The 16,141-nt window shown below is 45.9% G+C and overlaps 2 protein-coding genes across 4 annotated transcripts in view; one reads left to right on the top strand and one right to left on the bottom strand.

The window, feature by feature from the left end:
- Positions 1–2,835: 2,835 nt before the first annotated feature.
- On the bottom strand, positions 2,836–6,209 carry TMEM186 (transmembrane protein 186). Its single transcript, XM_047087720.1, has one exon. It carries the CDS (start codon positions 5,279–5,281, stop codon positions 4,595–4,597), a length of 687 nt encoding a protein of 228 aa, XP_046943676.1. The 5' UTR covers positions 5,282–6,209; the 3' UTR covers positions 2,836–4,594.
- Positions 6,210–9,015: 2,806 nt separating this feature from the next.
- PMM2 (phosphomannomutase 2) overlaps positions 9,016–16,141 on the top strand; it is a 31,245-nt gene continuing 24,119 nt past the window's right edge. For all 3 annotated transcript variants that reach the window (XM_047087146.1, XM_047087145.1, XM_047087144.1), the window contains exon 1: positions 9,016–9,129. In XM_047087146.1, coding sequence (XP_046943102.1) covers positions 9,064–9,129 — 66 coding nt within the window. In that variant the 5' untranslated portion in view covers positions 9,016–9,063. The remainder of the gene's footprint in view (positions 9,130–16,141) is intronic.

Genomic DNA, 16,141 nt, shown 5'->3' with positions numbered 1-16,141 from the left:
TGCCACGGCTGGTGGGCTGGTGAGGACGGGGTTTTCACCTCCCAGGGTGGTGATACTACAGAGCAGTGACTGGCAACCCAGGCTACAGGTAAGAATCGCCCTGACCATGGCAACGGCTGGTCGTGGGCCTGGGCAGCAATATTTTTAAAAAGCTCCCCAGGTGATTCTGCACACAGAACCAGAGCTGAGAATGTATTCTTTAAGGGGGGAAAAATTGGCCAGGGAACACAGAGTCCACAGAGGCATGAGTTACTCTGGTGTTTTCTGTCTACTAGAGTCTATTTCAGAAGTAGACTGAAATAGACTAAAATTCCAGCCTGGCTGCATTTCAGAATTGGCTGTCCCAATTTTCTGTCAAAATACAGATTCTGGGGACCCACCCCTGACATAACTAAAATCTCCAGGGGTGATGTTCACTCAGGTTAATAGCTTAGAACTAGACCAACACCAGGGACTATTTGAGTTAATTCTTATCTTTAATGAGGTCAAAGTCAAATCATTAATACCGCCTGAGACATTTCATAGGCAAAGACTGTCTTTGGGGAAAGGGGTTCACAGTCTTTGAAGGAGCTGGTAAGCGGGTGAGGGAACAGTATGGAAGGAAACCAAGAGCTACATGTAATTGCTATGTAACTGACTCTTCTCTATACAAGTGAATCTTCACTAACAACTTCTTGAGCATAAAGAACACCTGTTATACAGAGAAAGAGGGAGAGAGGGGGAGAGAGCACACATGCGTGAGAGTGCTCTATACAGACATTGGGGAGAAAGGTTTCCAGACAGAGGGAACTGCCAATGCAAGGACCCTGAGGCTGGAGCACCCTTGATTACTGAAGGAACAGAAAACTGGATGTGACTGGCAGTGGTTGAAGACAGAGCTGGGGATGAGACACAGCTGGGGATAGGGGTGGACCCAGACCACGTTAGACCTTGTAGGCCACGGTGAGCACTTCAGTTTTTACCGCAATGCCGTGCTTTGTTTGTTTGTTTATTTATTGATTATCACAGGCTGCTGTGAGAACAGGCTCCAGATGGGTAAGGATAATAGAAGCAGCAGGCTGCAACAACCCAGAGAACATAAGAGGGCAGTGTGAATCAGAATGGCAGGAGGTGGACAGGGTGAGAGGTGGTCAGCTTCTGGTCGTGGTTTTAAAATAGAATCAGCATGGGGGCGCCTGGGTGGCGCAGTCGGTTAAGCGTCTGACTTCAGCCGGGTCACGATCTCGCGGTCCATGAGTTCGAGCCCCGCGTCAGGCTCTGGGCTGATGGCTCAGAGCCTGGAGCCTGTTTCCGATTCTGTGTCTCCCTCTCTCTCTGCCCCTCCCCCGTTCATGCTCTGTCTCTCTCTGTCCCAAAAATAAATAAACGTTGAAAAAAAAAATAAAAATAAAATAGAATCAGCATTGGGGCGTCTGGGTGGCTCAGTCGGTTAAACATCCGACTTCGCCTCAGGTCATGATCTCACAGTCTGTGAGTTCGAGCCCCGCGTCGGGCTCTGTGCTGCCAGCTCGGAGCCTGGAGCCTGCTTTGGATTTGGTGTCTCCCTCTCTGCCCCTCCCCCGCTCATGCTCTGTCTCTCTCTGTCAAAAATAAGTAAACATTAAAAAAAAGTTGTTTAAATAAAGTCGCATAAAACAAGTCAATGGAACCACATGCCATTTATAAACCTTGAAGAGAGAGGCCCCGGGGACGCCCAGGCCCACACCCAGGCTCTGGGTCACTGCTCAGTGGGGGTTCTCCTGTGTGCAGAGCCGTTGTGTGTGGGAAAACCACAGATATGCCCAGGCAGTGGGTGCCCAGTGTCCCCAAACATCTGAGGGACACAACCACACACTCCCCAGACTTCGGTCTCCAGCCACAGGAGTGAATTCACACCAGCTGGAATTTAATAAAGAATTCAAATCCATGATCCTACCACCTTTCATTTGCATCTTTAACTAAAACTGAACACAAATTAAACGGTGCTGTTTTCAGGGCACAGGCTTTTGATTTTGGCTCCAGGTCATGACCTCATGGTTCATGAAATCGAGCCCCACGATGGGCTCTGCCGTGACAGTGCAGAGCCTGCTTGGGATTCTCTCTTTCCCCCTCTCTCTGCTCCTCCCTTGCTCACACTAAGTAAATAAATTTTAAAAAGAAAATAAAAAGTGAAGGACCAACCACATCCACTCGGTGGAATATTTTGCAATTTCCGAATTTGTTTTTGCATAAAGAGTATGATTTGAATGAGGGGCGCCTGGCTGGCTCAGTCAGTAGAGTGTGCGACTCTTGATCTTGGGGAGTTCGAGCCTCACGATGGGTGTGGAGTCGACTTCAAAAAAATAAAGGACACCTAGGTGGTTCAACCGGTTAAGCATCTGACGTCAGCTCAGGTCATGATCTCATAGCTTGTGAGTTCAAGCCCCACATCGGGCTCTCTGCTGTAGGCACGGAGCTCACTTCAGATCCTCCGTCCACCTCTTTCTGCCCTTCCCCTGGTCGCTTGTGCACGCTCTCGCTCTCATTCTCTCTCTCTCTCTCAAAGATTTAAAAATATTAAAAAAAATAAATAGACAAAAAAAAATTTTTTTAAGGAGATTTGGGGCTCCTGGGTGGCTCAGTCAGTTAAGCACCTGACTTTGGCTCGGGTCATGATCTCGTGGTCTGTGAGTTCGAGCCCCGTGTCAGGCTCTGTGCTGACAGCTCAGAGCCCATAGCCTGCTTCGGATTCTTTGTCTCCCGCTCTCTCTCCCGTTAGCCACTCACACTCGGTCTCTCTCTCCTTCAAAAATAATTAACTTTCCCCAGTTTTACTGAGATAGAATTGACATATAACATCGTATCAGCTTAGTGTGTACAACGTAATGATTTATGCACGTATATATCGCAAAACGATTATGACAAGGTCAGTTAACATCAGGCATCTCACATAGTAATGAGGTATTTTTTTTCTTGTGACAGAATATTTTTAATGTGTTTACAAGTAAGATAGCTATGTTACATGAAGCAAAAAAAAAAAAAAAAAAAAAAAACCAATTCCAGGTACAGGATAACATCTATGTTTGTAAAAAGCCTGAAAGCACGGTAAGATACGACCTCCTGCCCATCAGGAGGATGTGGAGGAGCCAGAACCCTTGTGGACGGCTGAGACGGGTAAAAAAGGACATGGCGGCTGTGGGAAAGTTCAGCGGTTCCTCAAAAACTTGCACAGTCACCGTAAGATCCGATATTTCCGCCTGTCTGCCGGTCGGCATCCAGGAGCCCCAAAAGAAGCGACAGCAGGGACTCGTGCGCCAACTCTGACGGCAGCACTGCTCCCAACAGCCAAAAGGTGGAAACTATCAAAATGTCCATCGACAGACAGATAAGCAAACTGCAGTCTACACTGTGGTTATCCAGCCACGAAAAGCAATGAGGCTCTCACACAGGCTACAGCATGGATGCACGTTGGAACCATCACGCCAGGTGAAAGAAGCCAGACACAAAACCACAGTGGGCGATTCCATTTATGTGGAATGTCCAGAAAAAGCAAATCCACGGAAACAGAAAGCAGATGACTGGTTACGAGGCTGGAGGGAGGGGGAGATGGGGAGTGACCGTTTAATGGGTACAGAGTTTCTCCTTGGGATGATGAAAACGTTCTGGAAACGAGCAGATGTGATGGCTGCACAACGCTGTAGGCGTCCTTAATACCACTGAAGTGTACATTCAAAAATGGCTGAAGGAATACATTTACACGATGTGTGTTTTAACACAATAAAAGACTGGAAGTCCCCACGATAAAGCATCTGGTCACTGACTTCTGAGTGGTGGAACTGTTGACGATCATCTCTTCCTTCCTCTTTATTTTGCTACAGACTGTGAAACAAACATCTTTTACTAACCACTAATCGTGCACACAACTAGCTTTAGCTTATAAAAGAACGCACCAGAACACAGCTCGCCTGGTTTTATCCACCAGAGCCTTCAGACAGGAGGGCCCCAGGCCACAACCTTGGCAAAGGGATGCTGCGCTCGCCTGGCCAGCACCCTCCGCCGCGGTCACGCAACCCAACTCTACCTGGGCTTCTTCCCGTCCTTTCCTGCTGTTGAGGCCCCGACGGGGGCAGCACAGGCCTCGGGTAAGCCCTACTGACTGCCTGGAAGCTTTTCAGCACACTATCACCTTTGTACTGACCTTGACATTTACTGTTTATTTTCACACCCATGCCAGGAGACAGGATTTTTCCCTTTCTCAGATGGGGAAACCAGGGTTGAGAGACACGGTGACTCCAGGACAGGCAGTCGAGAACTGACAGCACCCGTGTCTGCTCAAGCCACGTCCTGAGCTTGCTCTGCCTCACCTCCCTGACTTCCGATTTCGCAGCACTGCCCTGCCTGAGTGAACCGGACACAGCTTCCTCCGAGAACCAGCTGTGAACTTCTGGCCGTTATCTGACTAAATGTCACACAAACGCAGTATGAATTGGTACTAAGGGCCTCTTTCCGAAACTAGCTTCTGTCTTAGGACTCTGTGCATCCCAAAAGACGGGTGCCCAGAGGCCCTGCCGAAGTCTTCAGGTGCCCGATCCCCTGTTTCATCCTCGGCCTTCCTGCTGGAGACCCAGCTCCCAATTCACTTGAGGGAGTCCAGCGTCCCAAACACCTGCACGAAACGCTCTCGGTCCACGATGCGTCCGTAGCGAAGGGTGAGGTAGAAGGTCTCCCTTCCACTGTACTGCTGGATACGCACAAACAGCTCCTGGGCCCGGTCCTTGGTTTCCGTCATGGGGATCACGTCGGCCACGGGGCAGTCCGTGTCCTGCCGCCGGCCCCAGAAGGTCAGGTGCGCCACCCGCAGCACAGTGCCCGCCTCGTTCACATACAGGATGCCCACCAGCCTCCGGAAGAAATAGCTCATCCAGCAGAGCATGGCCAGGGCAAAGCCAGCCACCCCGCCCGCGACACACAGGGAGCCGAGCGTCACGAAGCCCTGCGAGTACCAGTAGCAGCCAGGCGGGAGGGCCAGCACCGTGAGGGCCGTCTGTGCCACCTTCAGCCGAGACAAGTACCCGAAGGCTCTGATGGCGTCAAACCGGTAGACCATCTGGAAGTTCTCTGTCTCCGCACCTGCCGCCTTCTCCTTCGGGGCGGGGCACCCGCTCCCCACCCACCTCCCCGGATCCCGGCCGGTGGCTGTGCGGCACCACAGCCCGCAGACAGGCCTTCTCCACGGGGCCGGGCCGGGCCGCCGAAGCACAGCGCGGAGGAGGGCAGCCTGGAAGGGAGAAAGGAGACCACTGCTCTCAGGGAACTCAGCCATGCTGATCACGCGACGAACGTTTGCGGAGCATCTCACCCACAAGCTCCCGCCAACCCTGCGAGGCTGCCGTTACTGCCAGAGACGGAGGGACAGAGAAAGCCAGATGCTTTAACTCACGTGATCTTCATACAAGCGGTGCAAGACAGGCGCCCCCTGCGGTTGACCCTTGAACAACGGAGGCGTGAGGGACGGCCACCCCCATGCAGTCAAAAATCCACATGTAGCTTTTGACTCCTCAAAAACCTAACTACTAATAGCCTACGGCTGACCAGGACCTAAACCGATAAGTCGATTATCACATATTTTGTGTATTACATGTTATCATACACCGTATCCTTACAGCAAAGTCAGCTAGAAAAAAGAACGAGATTACGAAAACCGTAAGAGAAAACACATTTACGGAGCTGTACTGTATCATCCGGACCATTCAGTTTACGTTGTTCACAAGATGAATCGTCTGTCAGTACATAAATCGATACTGCCTTACGATACGAAACATCAACAGGTGTTTTGTTACCTGCCAACACTAGACACCAAAATAGAAAGATAATAAGGGGGATGCCTATTTATTTACAAGTAGGATGATTCAAGGATTGATAACAAAGACGCACTAGTAGGATCCTTTGATGGTAGCCTAGTGTAACCCTGTGTGACCACACGGCTGTTTCACAGGGGCCTCGCCTATACACTAAGGAATGAATGGTTACAAAGTTTTCGTGGCCTACCGTGTTCCAGTTGGATTCACAATACACACTACCGGAAACACTGTTTTTTAAAAAACCACTTAGCTGTGACGATAGGCTGATATGCCGTCTCTCCAGATAGGAGAGGGGGGCATACTGGACCCCAACGTAACTCTTTGAGAGCAACGTGACAAAACAATAAGACACATCATTAATTTTATATTGAATTATCACCCACCTTATGCCTCTAAGGACAGGCCATCCACTTGCGGGCGAATCTTGCATATGACGTCCTGCCCAATGAACACCCAGGCGATGATGCAGTCCTACACAGTTCCTGCCGTACAGTTACCAGATTTTCACACGGAGACACTCGCGCACACACACACACAACAGGTCAGTTTAACCGTACGGCATGACGACTACTTAGTATTTACTACGTGGAAGGGGTCTTCGTCCTCGTCATCTTTACACTGAGCAGGCTGCGGGCGAGGCAGAGGACAGGCTGGTCTGGCCGTCTCGGGGGAGGCGGAGGCAGAGCTAGAGGAGGTGGAAGAGGAGGTGGAAGAGGAGGCAAGAGGGGCAGGCACACCCGGTGTAACTTCACGGACACACCTTGTAATTTCCGTTTGACTTCTCTGCCTTTTCATCTCTCTAAAAATGTTTCTATAAGGTACCAGCCCTTCTTCCACCACTTGCTTTAGTCTCAGTGCCCGTATCACAGAAGGGTCCATGTTGTGAAAGAAGTCAAAAGCCGTCTTGAATAATCGAAACCCTTCTGCCAGGTTGTCTAACGTCAACTTGTTTTCTGGCGCCGCTTCGCGCACATCTTCATCCGGCACCGGTCCGGAAGCTCTCGCCTCCGCCGACTCACCCTCTGTTAACTCCTCTGGTGTGGTGACTCTGGGCGCCTGAGGTGGCAACTCATCTACTGCCTCTTGGGCGGGGGAAGCTGCTTCCCCTGCTATCTTGACATTTTTTAAGCCAAACCGCTTTCTGAAATTATCAAACCATCCTTTGCTGGCACTAAATTCTCCAGCCTTGGATCCTTCACCTTCCTTTTGCTGTAAGTGGTCATACAATGACTTTGCTTTTTCTCGAATCGTGTTCGAGTCTATAGGTATGCCTTTCTTATGGCAATCCTGCACCCACGTAAAAGCTGCATTTTCAATACGAGATAAAAAGCTGTCTCGCAGAAAGTGCAACGTTCTCGCGCCTGCTGGCGTAGCTGCCGCCACAGCCTCACGGATTTCCTTTTCCTTTTTTACAATGGTCCTTACGCTGGATTCATTCATCTTGAAATGACGGGCCACTGCAGCCGCAGACCTTAATCTGCGGTACATGTCAAGCAATTCGACTTTTTCTTGTAATGTCATGACCTTTCTCTGCCTCTTGGGAGCGCTTCCAGAATCACCAGTGGTGTTTCGTATGGGTCCCATGGTGTTATTCAAGGTTTACAGTATTGCGCTAAACATGATGAAAAATATGCAAGAACCACGGGATCACTTTTTACAGCCATTTGAAATTTACGAGTGACAAACTGATCTCGCGGAGAGGATTAGCAACACACGGTTTTAAGCTTGGAAATCACAACACTTGAGATCACCACAGCAAGAGGAGGTGGCTATGATATTCTTACAGTCGTAGAGTATGTACTGCAGTTAATTTTATGCAGTTATTTAACACTGCATCTTTGTTTCCATTTCTCTCAACTATGAATGATGCCTTGTACAGTCTGTACATTTTGATAAACCTTTTTGTAACAAACTTGTGTATACTTCATGGAAGTAAATGATAAACTAGCATCTACATATATTTTATGCATTCATGATACATCTTTTTTTTTTTTTCCAGTATTCCTAGGCTATGCAGTTCATCTGCTGGTTTTCTCAAATTGGAGCAAATCTCCAAAAAAAACTTCACAACATATGTATTTTTTTAAATCTGCGAAGAAGTGGGCCCACACAGTTCAAACCCGCATTGTTCAAGGGTCAACTGTACTTTACCACGGAGAAAACTAAACCCAGAGAAGGCTAGAAACATACCCAAAGACACACACCCAGTGAGTGTGGCAGAGTCTGACCCCCAAACTGGTCCTATATCCTTCAGGGAGTTCAAAGAGGTACAAGAAAGGCGACACAGCCTTCATTCATTCAACACGTATCTAGGGATGACCAACTCTGGGCTGGGCACTGAAGACGTAAGGCTATATGAACGTTTTCCCCAGCAGGAAGCCAAACAACAAATGTCCAAATGGGTAACAAATCTCTGCGATACTTACCATAATAACTTCCCCATTCTGTCAGGTTAAAGCACCATCTTCGGTGCTGAAGGGAACCGCTGATTTCTTAGCCCTGTTTGGGGGAGGGGGAAGACCAAAGCAGGCGGGGATGGGAGGCGCCAACCCGCAGCACAAGGTTTTTATTAGGTGCACCGTTCTACACCCTGAGTAGGGCAGCGACAGATGCTTTGGACTTGGGGGCCAGTCACTAGCTGTAGCTCCTTGTGTAAGTTACTTCACTTCTCTGGGCCTCGGTTTCTTCGCCTTTCACAATGGGGGTTCACAACATACCACATGAGATCATGGTTTCAAAGCTCTCAAATGCATTCAATGGACCCCAGGTTTGTGATGATCGGAGAGTGCCCTGTCGGCCCACGTGGCCCGGGCGTAGAAAGGCGCGGCACAGCAAGCCTTAACCCACGCCGGAGCTCCCTCCCGCGGATCCTCCAAATCAGAACCCCAGAAATCCGCCTGCCTGCCTAACCTTGACCACGACCCCCAAGGCGCTTCACCCCCCCCCCCCCGTACTTCCCCTCACCCGCCTTCTTACCATCGCGCGGATACCTGCCGCCGGAAGTGATTCCCCCCGCCCCCGGAACCTCTAAGAGGGCCTGCTCGGCCGTAGGAGGTCGGCGTGTCGACGCATTGCATTCTGGGATTTGTGGTTCCTAAAGACCAACTGACTCTAGTCCCAGACACGTGGGAATGGATCCTCCTTCTCCCAGCGTGCCCTGTGGCACGGGGGCCGAGCCCGGAAGTTCCGGGCCGAGTTCCTGGTTGCCAACGAGTCTCATCAAGTGCGGCTGGAAACCGGGGACATGGCGGCGTCTGGCCCAGCGCTATGCCTTTTCGACGTGGACGGGACCCTGACCGCCCCGCGACAGGTAGGCGGCACCCGGCCGGCTGGCGGCAGCGGGTGCAGAGCCGCCTGCTGTTCACATTTGGGGCCGACGGCCGCCCAGGGTGGGGGTCGAGGGGCGGCCGAGGGCCGCCTACCTCCTCGGCAAGGCTGAACTCCGTTCTGGGTGCCTTCCAGGGGTGAAACGGAAACTCGAAACACATCCCCAAGACCTCAGGATGCTCGGAGAGATGAGACGGGCTGAAAACCCTTGAAAGGAAACAACGTGTATGGGGTTGGAAAACGCAGTTTTGGACTCTCACCGCATGCCCTGAATTTGAACCCCAGCTCAGCCCTCTTACCAGCTATGTTCCCTCCTCAGTCCTGTCACCTATGAGCTGCATCTTGCAACCTAATAGGAAAAACATAGGTTTCCAGGTCAAACAGACCTAATAGAGTCTCAACTTCACTCTGTTGACAGCTGTCTGACTTAGAGCAAATCACTGAACCCCTGAGTGGTTTTTTTTTGTTTGTTTTTGTTTTTTATTTGTTAATTTTTAATTTACATCCAAGTTAGCATATAGTGCAACAATGATTTCAGGAGTAGATTCCTTAATGCCCTTACCTATTTAGCCCATCCCCCTGCCACAACCCCTCCAGTAACCCTCTGTTTGTTCTCCATATTGAAGAGTCTTTTATGTTTTGTCCCCCTCCATGTTCCCGAAATCCCACATCCCTCCCTGCTTCCCTCCCCTTCCCTTGTGTTTATCCCTTCTGTGTCTTAACTCCTCATATGAATGAAGTCATATGATATTTGTCTTTATCTGACTGTTTAATTTTGCTTTTCCGCTTAGCATAATACCCTCAAGTTCCATCCACGTAGTGGCAAATGACAAGATTTCATTCTTTTTGATTGACGAGTAATACTCCATTATATATATATATATATACCACATCTTCTTTATCCATTCATCCATCGATGGACATTTGGGCTCTTTCCATACTTTGGCTATTGTTGATAGTGCTGCTGTAAACATTGGGGTGCATGTGCCCCTTCAAAACAGCATCCCTTTATTTCTTGGATAAATACTTAGTAGTGCAATGGCTTGGTCGTAAGATAATTCTATTTTTAATTTTTTGAAGAGCCTCCATACTGTTTGTGGCGGCAACAGCTTGCATTCCCACCAGCAATGAAAAAGAGATCCTCTTTCTCCGCATCCTCGCCAACATCTGTTGTTGCCTGAGTTGTTAATGTGAGCCATTCTGACAGGTGTAGGATGGTATCTCATTGTGGTTTTGATTTGCATTTCCCGGATGATGAGTGACGTTCAGCATTTTTTCATGTGTTGGTTGGCCATCTAGCTGTCTTCTTTGGAGAAGTGTCTATTCATGTCTTTTGCCCATTTCTTCACTGGATTCTTTGTTTTTTGGGTGTTGACCTTGATAACTTCTTTATAGATTTTGGATACTAACCCTTTATCTGATTTGTCATTTGCAAATATCTTCTCCCATTCCGTCGGTTGCCTTTTAGTTTTGCTGATTGTTTCCTTTGCTGTGCAGAAGCTTTTTATTTTGATGAGGTCCCAGTAGTTCATTTTTGCTTTTGTTTCCCTTGCCTCCGGAGACGTGTTGAGTAAGAAGTTGCTGCGGCCAAGGTCAAAGAGGTTTTTGCCTGCTTTCTCCTTGAGGAGTTTGATGGCTTCCTGTCTTACATTTAGGTCTTTCATCCAGTTTGAGTTTATCTTTGTGTCTGGTATAAGAAAGTGGTCCAGGTTCATTCTTCTGCATGTCGCTGTCCAGTTTTCCCAGCATCATTTGCTGAAGAGACTGTCTTTATTCCATTGGATATCCTTTCCTGCTTTGTCAAAGATGAGTTGGCCATACGTTTTTGGGTCCATTTCTGGGTTCTCTATTCTATTCCATTGATCTGAGTGTTTGTTCTTGTGCCAGTACCATAGTGTCTTGATGATGACAGCTTTGTAATACAGCCTGAAGTCCAGGATTGTGATGCCTCCTGGTTTGGTTTTCTTTTTCAAGATTGCTTTGGCTATTCGGGGTCGTTTCTGGTTCCATACAAATTTTAGGATTATTTGTTCTAGCTCTGTGAAGAATACTGGTGTTATTTTGATAGGGATTGCGTTGAATCTGTAGATTGCTTTGGGTAGTATTGACATTTCAACAATATTTATTTTTCCTCTCCAGGAGCATGGAATATTTTTCCTTTTGTTTATGTGTCTTTTTCAATTTCTTTCATAAGCTTTCTGTAGTTTTCAGTGTATAGATTTTTCACCTCTTTGGTTAGATTTATTCCTAGGTATTTTATGGTTTTGGGTGGCAGTTATAAATGAGATCAATTCCTTGATTTCTCTTTCTGTTGCTTCATTGTTGGTGTGTAGGAATGCATCCGATTTCTGTGCATTGATTTTCTATCCTGCCACTTTGCTGAATTCATGAATCAGTTCTAGCAGTTTTTTGGTGGAATCTTTTGGATTTTCCATATAGAGTATCATGTCATCTGCGAAGAGTGAAAGTTTGGCTGATTTGGATGCCTTTTATGTCTTTGTGTTGTCTGATTGCTGAGGCGAAGACTTCCAATACTGTGTTGAATAACAGTGGCGAGAATGGACATCCCTGTCTTATTCCTGACCTTAGGGGGAAAGCTCTCACTTTTTCCCCATTGAGGATGATATTAGCATTGGGTCTTCCATATATGGCTTTTATGATCTCGAGGTATGATCCTTCTATCCCTGCTTTCTTGAGGGTTTTTATCAAGAAAGAATGCTGTATTTTTTCAAATGCTTTCTCTGCATCTGTTGAGAGGATCATGTGATTCTTATCCTTTGTTTTACTGATGTGATGAATCACATTGATTGTTTTACAAATATGGAACCAGCCCTGCATCCCAGGTATAAATCCTACTTGATCGTGATGGATACTTTTTTTAATGTATTCTTGGAATTGGTTTTGGAATCGAGGTAATGCTGGCTTCATAGAAAGCGTTTGGAAGTTTTCCTTCCATTCCTATTTTTCGGAACAGCTTCAAGAGAATAGGTGTTAACTCTTCCTTAAATGTTTGGTAGAAGTGCCCTGGAAAGCTGTCTGGCCCTGGACTCCTGTTTTTGGGGAGATTTTTGATTACTAATTCGATTTCTTTACTGATTATGGGTCTGTTCAAATTTTCTGTTTCTTCCTCTTTCAACTTTGGTAGTTTATATGTTTCTAGGAATTTGTCCATTTCTTCCAGATTGCCCATTTTATTGGTGTATAATTGCTCGTAATATTTTCTTATTTATTTCTGCTGTGTTGGTTGTGATCTCTTTCATTCTTGATTTTATTTGTGTCCTTTTTCTTTTTGATCAAATTGGCTAGTGTTTTATCAATTTTGTTAATTCTTTCAAAGAACCAGCTTCTGATTTCATTGATCTGTTTTGTTTTTTTGTTGTTGTTGTTTTTTGTTTGTTTGTTTGTTTTTGTTTTTTTTGGTTTCAGTAGCATTAATTTCTGCTCTAATCTTTATTATTTTCTGTCTTCTGCTGGTTTTGGGTTTTATTTGCTGTTCTATTTCCAGCTCTTTAAGGTGTAAGGTTAGGTTGTCTCTCTGAGACCTTTCTTCCTTCTTTAGGGAGGCCTGGATTGCTATATACTTTCTCCTTATGACTGCCTTTGCTGTGTCCCAGAGGTTTTGGGGTCCGGTGTTATCAGTTTCATTGGCTTCCATGTACTTTTTAATTTCCTCTTTGACTTCCTGGTTAGCCCATTCATTCTTTAATAGGATGTTCTTTAGTCTCCAAGTGTTTGTTACCTTTCCAAATTTTTTCTTGTGGTTGATTTCGAGTTTCATAGCATTGTGGTCTGAAAATATGCACAGTATGATCTCGATCTTTTTGTAATTGTTGAGGGCTGATTTGTGTCCCAGTATGTGATCTATACTGGAGAACATTCCATGTGCACTGAAGAAGAGTGTATATTCTGCTGCTTTAGGATGAAATGTTCTGAATATATCTGTTAAGTCCATCTGGTTCATTGTGTCCTTCAAAGCCATTGTTTCCTTGTTGATTTTCTGATTAGATGATCTTTCCATTGTTGTAAGTGGGGTGTTGAAGTCCCCTACTATTATGGTATTATTATCTATGAATTTCTTTACATTTGTGACTAATTGATTTATGTATTTGGGTGCTCTCACATTTGGAGCATAAGTGTTTACAATTGTTAGGTCTTCTTGGTGGGTAGACCCCTTAAATTATGATATAATGCCTTTCTTCATCTCTCGTTACAGTCTTTATTTTAAAGTCTAGATTGTTTGATTTAAGTATGGCTACTCTGGCTTTCTTTTGTCAACCAGTAGCATGATAGATGGTTCTCCATCCCCTTACTTTGAATCTGAAGGTGTCTTTAGGTCTGAAGTGCGTCTCTTGTAAACAGCATATAGATGGATCTTGTTTTCTTATCCATTCTGTTGCCCTATGTCTTTAGATTGGAGCATTGAGTCCATTGACATTTAGAGTCAGTACTGAAAGATATGAATTGATTGCTATTATGTTGCCTGTAGAGTTGCAGTTTCTGGTGGTGTTCTCTGGTCTTTTCTAGTCTTTGTTGCTTTTGGTCTTTATGTATTTTTTTAGGGTTTGTTTTGTTTTGTTTGTCTTTTCTCCCCTCAGAGAGTCGCCCTTAAAATTTCTTGGAGGGCTCGTTTAGTAGTCACAAACTCCTTTAATTTTTGTTTGTCTGGGAAACTGTTTATCTCTCTTTATATTTTGAATGACAGCTTTGCTGAATAAAGAATTCTTGGCTGCATATTTTTCTGATTCAGTACATTGCATATATCCTGCCACTCCTTTCTGGCCTGCCAAGTTTCTGTGCATAGGTCTGCTGCAAACCTGATCTGTCTTCCCTTGTAGATGAGGGACTTTTTTTTTTCCCTTGCTGCTTTCGTGATTCTCTCCTTGCCTGAGTATTTTGCGAATTTGACTATGATATGCCTTGTTGATGGTCGTTTTTTGTTGAATCTAATGGGGGTCCTCTGTGCTTCCTGGATTTTGATGTCTGTGTCTTTCCCCAGGTTAGGAAACTTTTCTGCTACGATTTGCTCACACAACCCTTCTACCCCTTTTTCTCTCTCTTCATCTTCTGGGGCCCCTATGATTCTGATGTTGTCCCTTTTAAATGAGTCACTGATTTCTCTAATCCTTGAATCCTGCTCTTTTGCCTTAGTCTGTCGCTTTTCTGCCTCGTGCATCCTTGCCGCCCTGGGATCCGTTCGAGATTGCAGCTACCTCAGTTACAACATTTTTTATTTCATCCTGACTAGCTTTTACTTCTTTTATCTCCACAGAAAGTGATTCTAAACTATTTTCGACTCCAGGTAGTATTCTTATTATCGTGATTTTAAATTCTGGTTCAGACATCTTGCTTGTATCTGTGTTGGTTAATTCCCTGGCTGTCGTTTCTTCCTGCTCTTTCTTCTGGGGTGAATTCCATTGTTTCATCATTTTGAAGGGAGAAAGGGAATTAATGAGGTTAAAAAAACTAAATTAAAAAAATGAAAGTTAAAAAATTAAAAACAACACACACAAAAATCAAATAAATGATGCTAGATCCTAGGTGTGTTTTGGTCCCGGTGTTCAATTGTACTTGATAGATTAGAAGAAAAAGGGGAAAGGAAAAAAAACGAAATCGTTTGAAAATTTGAAAAAAATGAATACACTGAAATGGAATAAAATGAAATGATGAAAGTAAAATAGAATTTGAAAAAAATTTACACAGAAGTAAAAAATACAGTAGAAAAAATTAACGAAAAATATTTTTAATAAAAATTGAAAATGAAGTTTCTCTCTGCTGAGTTCTGTGGTTCAGGTTGTGCAGGGTGTTGTATTAATCCTCAAATCGGTTTTCGAGTTGTGCAGGATAGTTTAGTGTTGATCTGGCTGCGTTTCATGGATGCAAGACACAAAAAAACTTACATGCTGTTCCGCCATCTTGGCTCCTCCCATAACCCTCCCCTGAGTGGTTTCAAATGGGGGCATTCCCAGTTCCATATGGTGTTGGTGAGGCTCGAATGAAATCGAACAAATTCACTAAAGTATCTTGGCTGCGATAGGCTGGGTTCAGTAATAATAAATAGTAGCCGCTAGCACCCCTCCCCTCTCCATCCCCTTCTCCAGTAGAAGTGATCAAGGAGGCCCAGATTTTTGCAGACTGCCTCCTGAGAGCCTCCTTGGACTCCTGGAAGCTTGCTTCCCACTTCCTGATTTTGCTGCTACAGGCATGGATAGGTTTCAGTTAAGGTCTGCATTTGTGACGAAGCTCACTCTGACCTCCTCCTTGCACAGACTGGTCACTGAAGTGACCTCACTGTCTTCACATTGTATCCCTACCTTCTTGATTTGGGCTGAGTGGTGGCAATGGTGTGCTCCACATTTCCACGTTAAATGCATGTGGTTTTAGATCAGTTTGCCTTTCTGGCCCGCAGGTTCAGTGGGTCTAGTGGTGATACTCAACTGCCTTGTTCTTCAGAGGCTCCTTTTGACACAGATTCAGCGACCAGCCTGCACTTGTGGACTGCTACAAGTTCTTGCTGGTCCAGAGCCAGAGTCAGCATTTCATTGTTCCTAAAGGGTCAGGTAGCAAGAATTTTTGTCTTTGACAGCCACGTGGTCTGTAGGAACTAATCAACTCTAATGCAAAAGCAGCCATAGACGACAGGTAGACCAGCTTCATTCGGTTCCAGTAAAACTTTACTGATTTGTTATGAAAACAAACAGCTGCTCCATTTGGCCCATTGGCTGTAATGGTCTATGGTTCACATTCCAAACCTTTTTAGAACCTTCTCCCTCTCAAGCCGTCTCCCTCTTTTACCCAAGTAGGATTTTTTTTTTCTTTTTTTGAGAAAGAGCATGAGCCAGGGAGAGGGGCAGAGGGAAAGAGAAAGAATCTTAAGCAGGCTCCCTGCTCACTGTGGAACCTGATGGGGGCTCGATCCCACAACTCTGGGATCCTGATATGAGCTGAAATCAAGTCAGACACCCAACTGACTGAGTCACCCAGGCACCCTCCAAATA

The sequence above is a fragment of the Lynx rufus genome, unplaced genomic scaffold (genome assembly GCF_022079265.1).
Source record: "Lynx rufus isolate CCGP_SWC_20201006 ecotype Redwood Valley unplaced genomic scaffold, mLynRuf1.p SCAF_23, whole genome shotgun sequence".
NCBI lineage: Eukaryota > Metazoa > Chordata > Mammalia > Carnivora > Felidae > Lynx > Lynx rufus.
The sequence above is the reverse complement of the archived record's forward strand: the minus strand, read 5'-3'. Positions and strand labels throughout refer to the sequence as shown.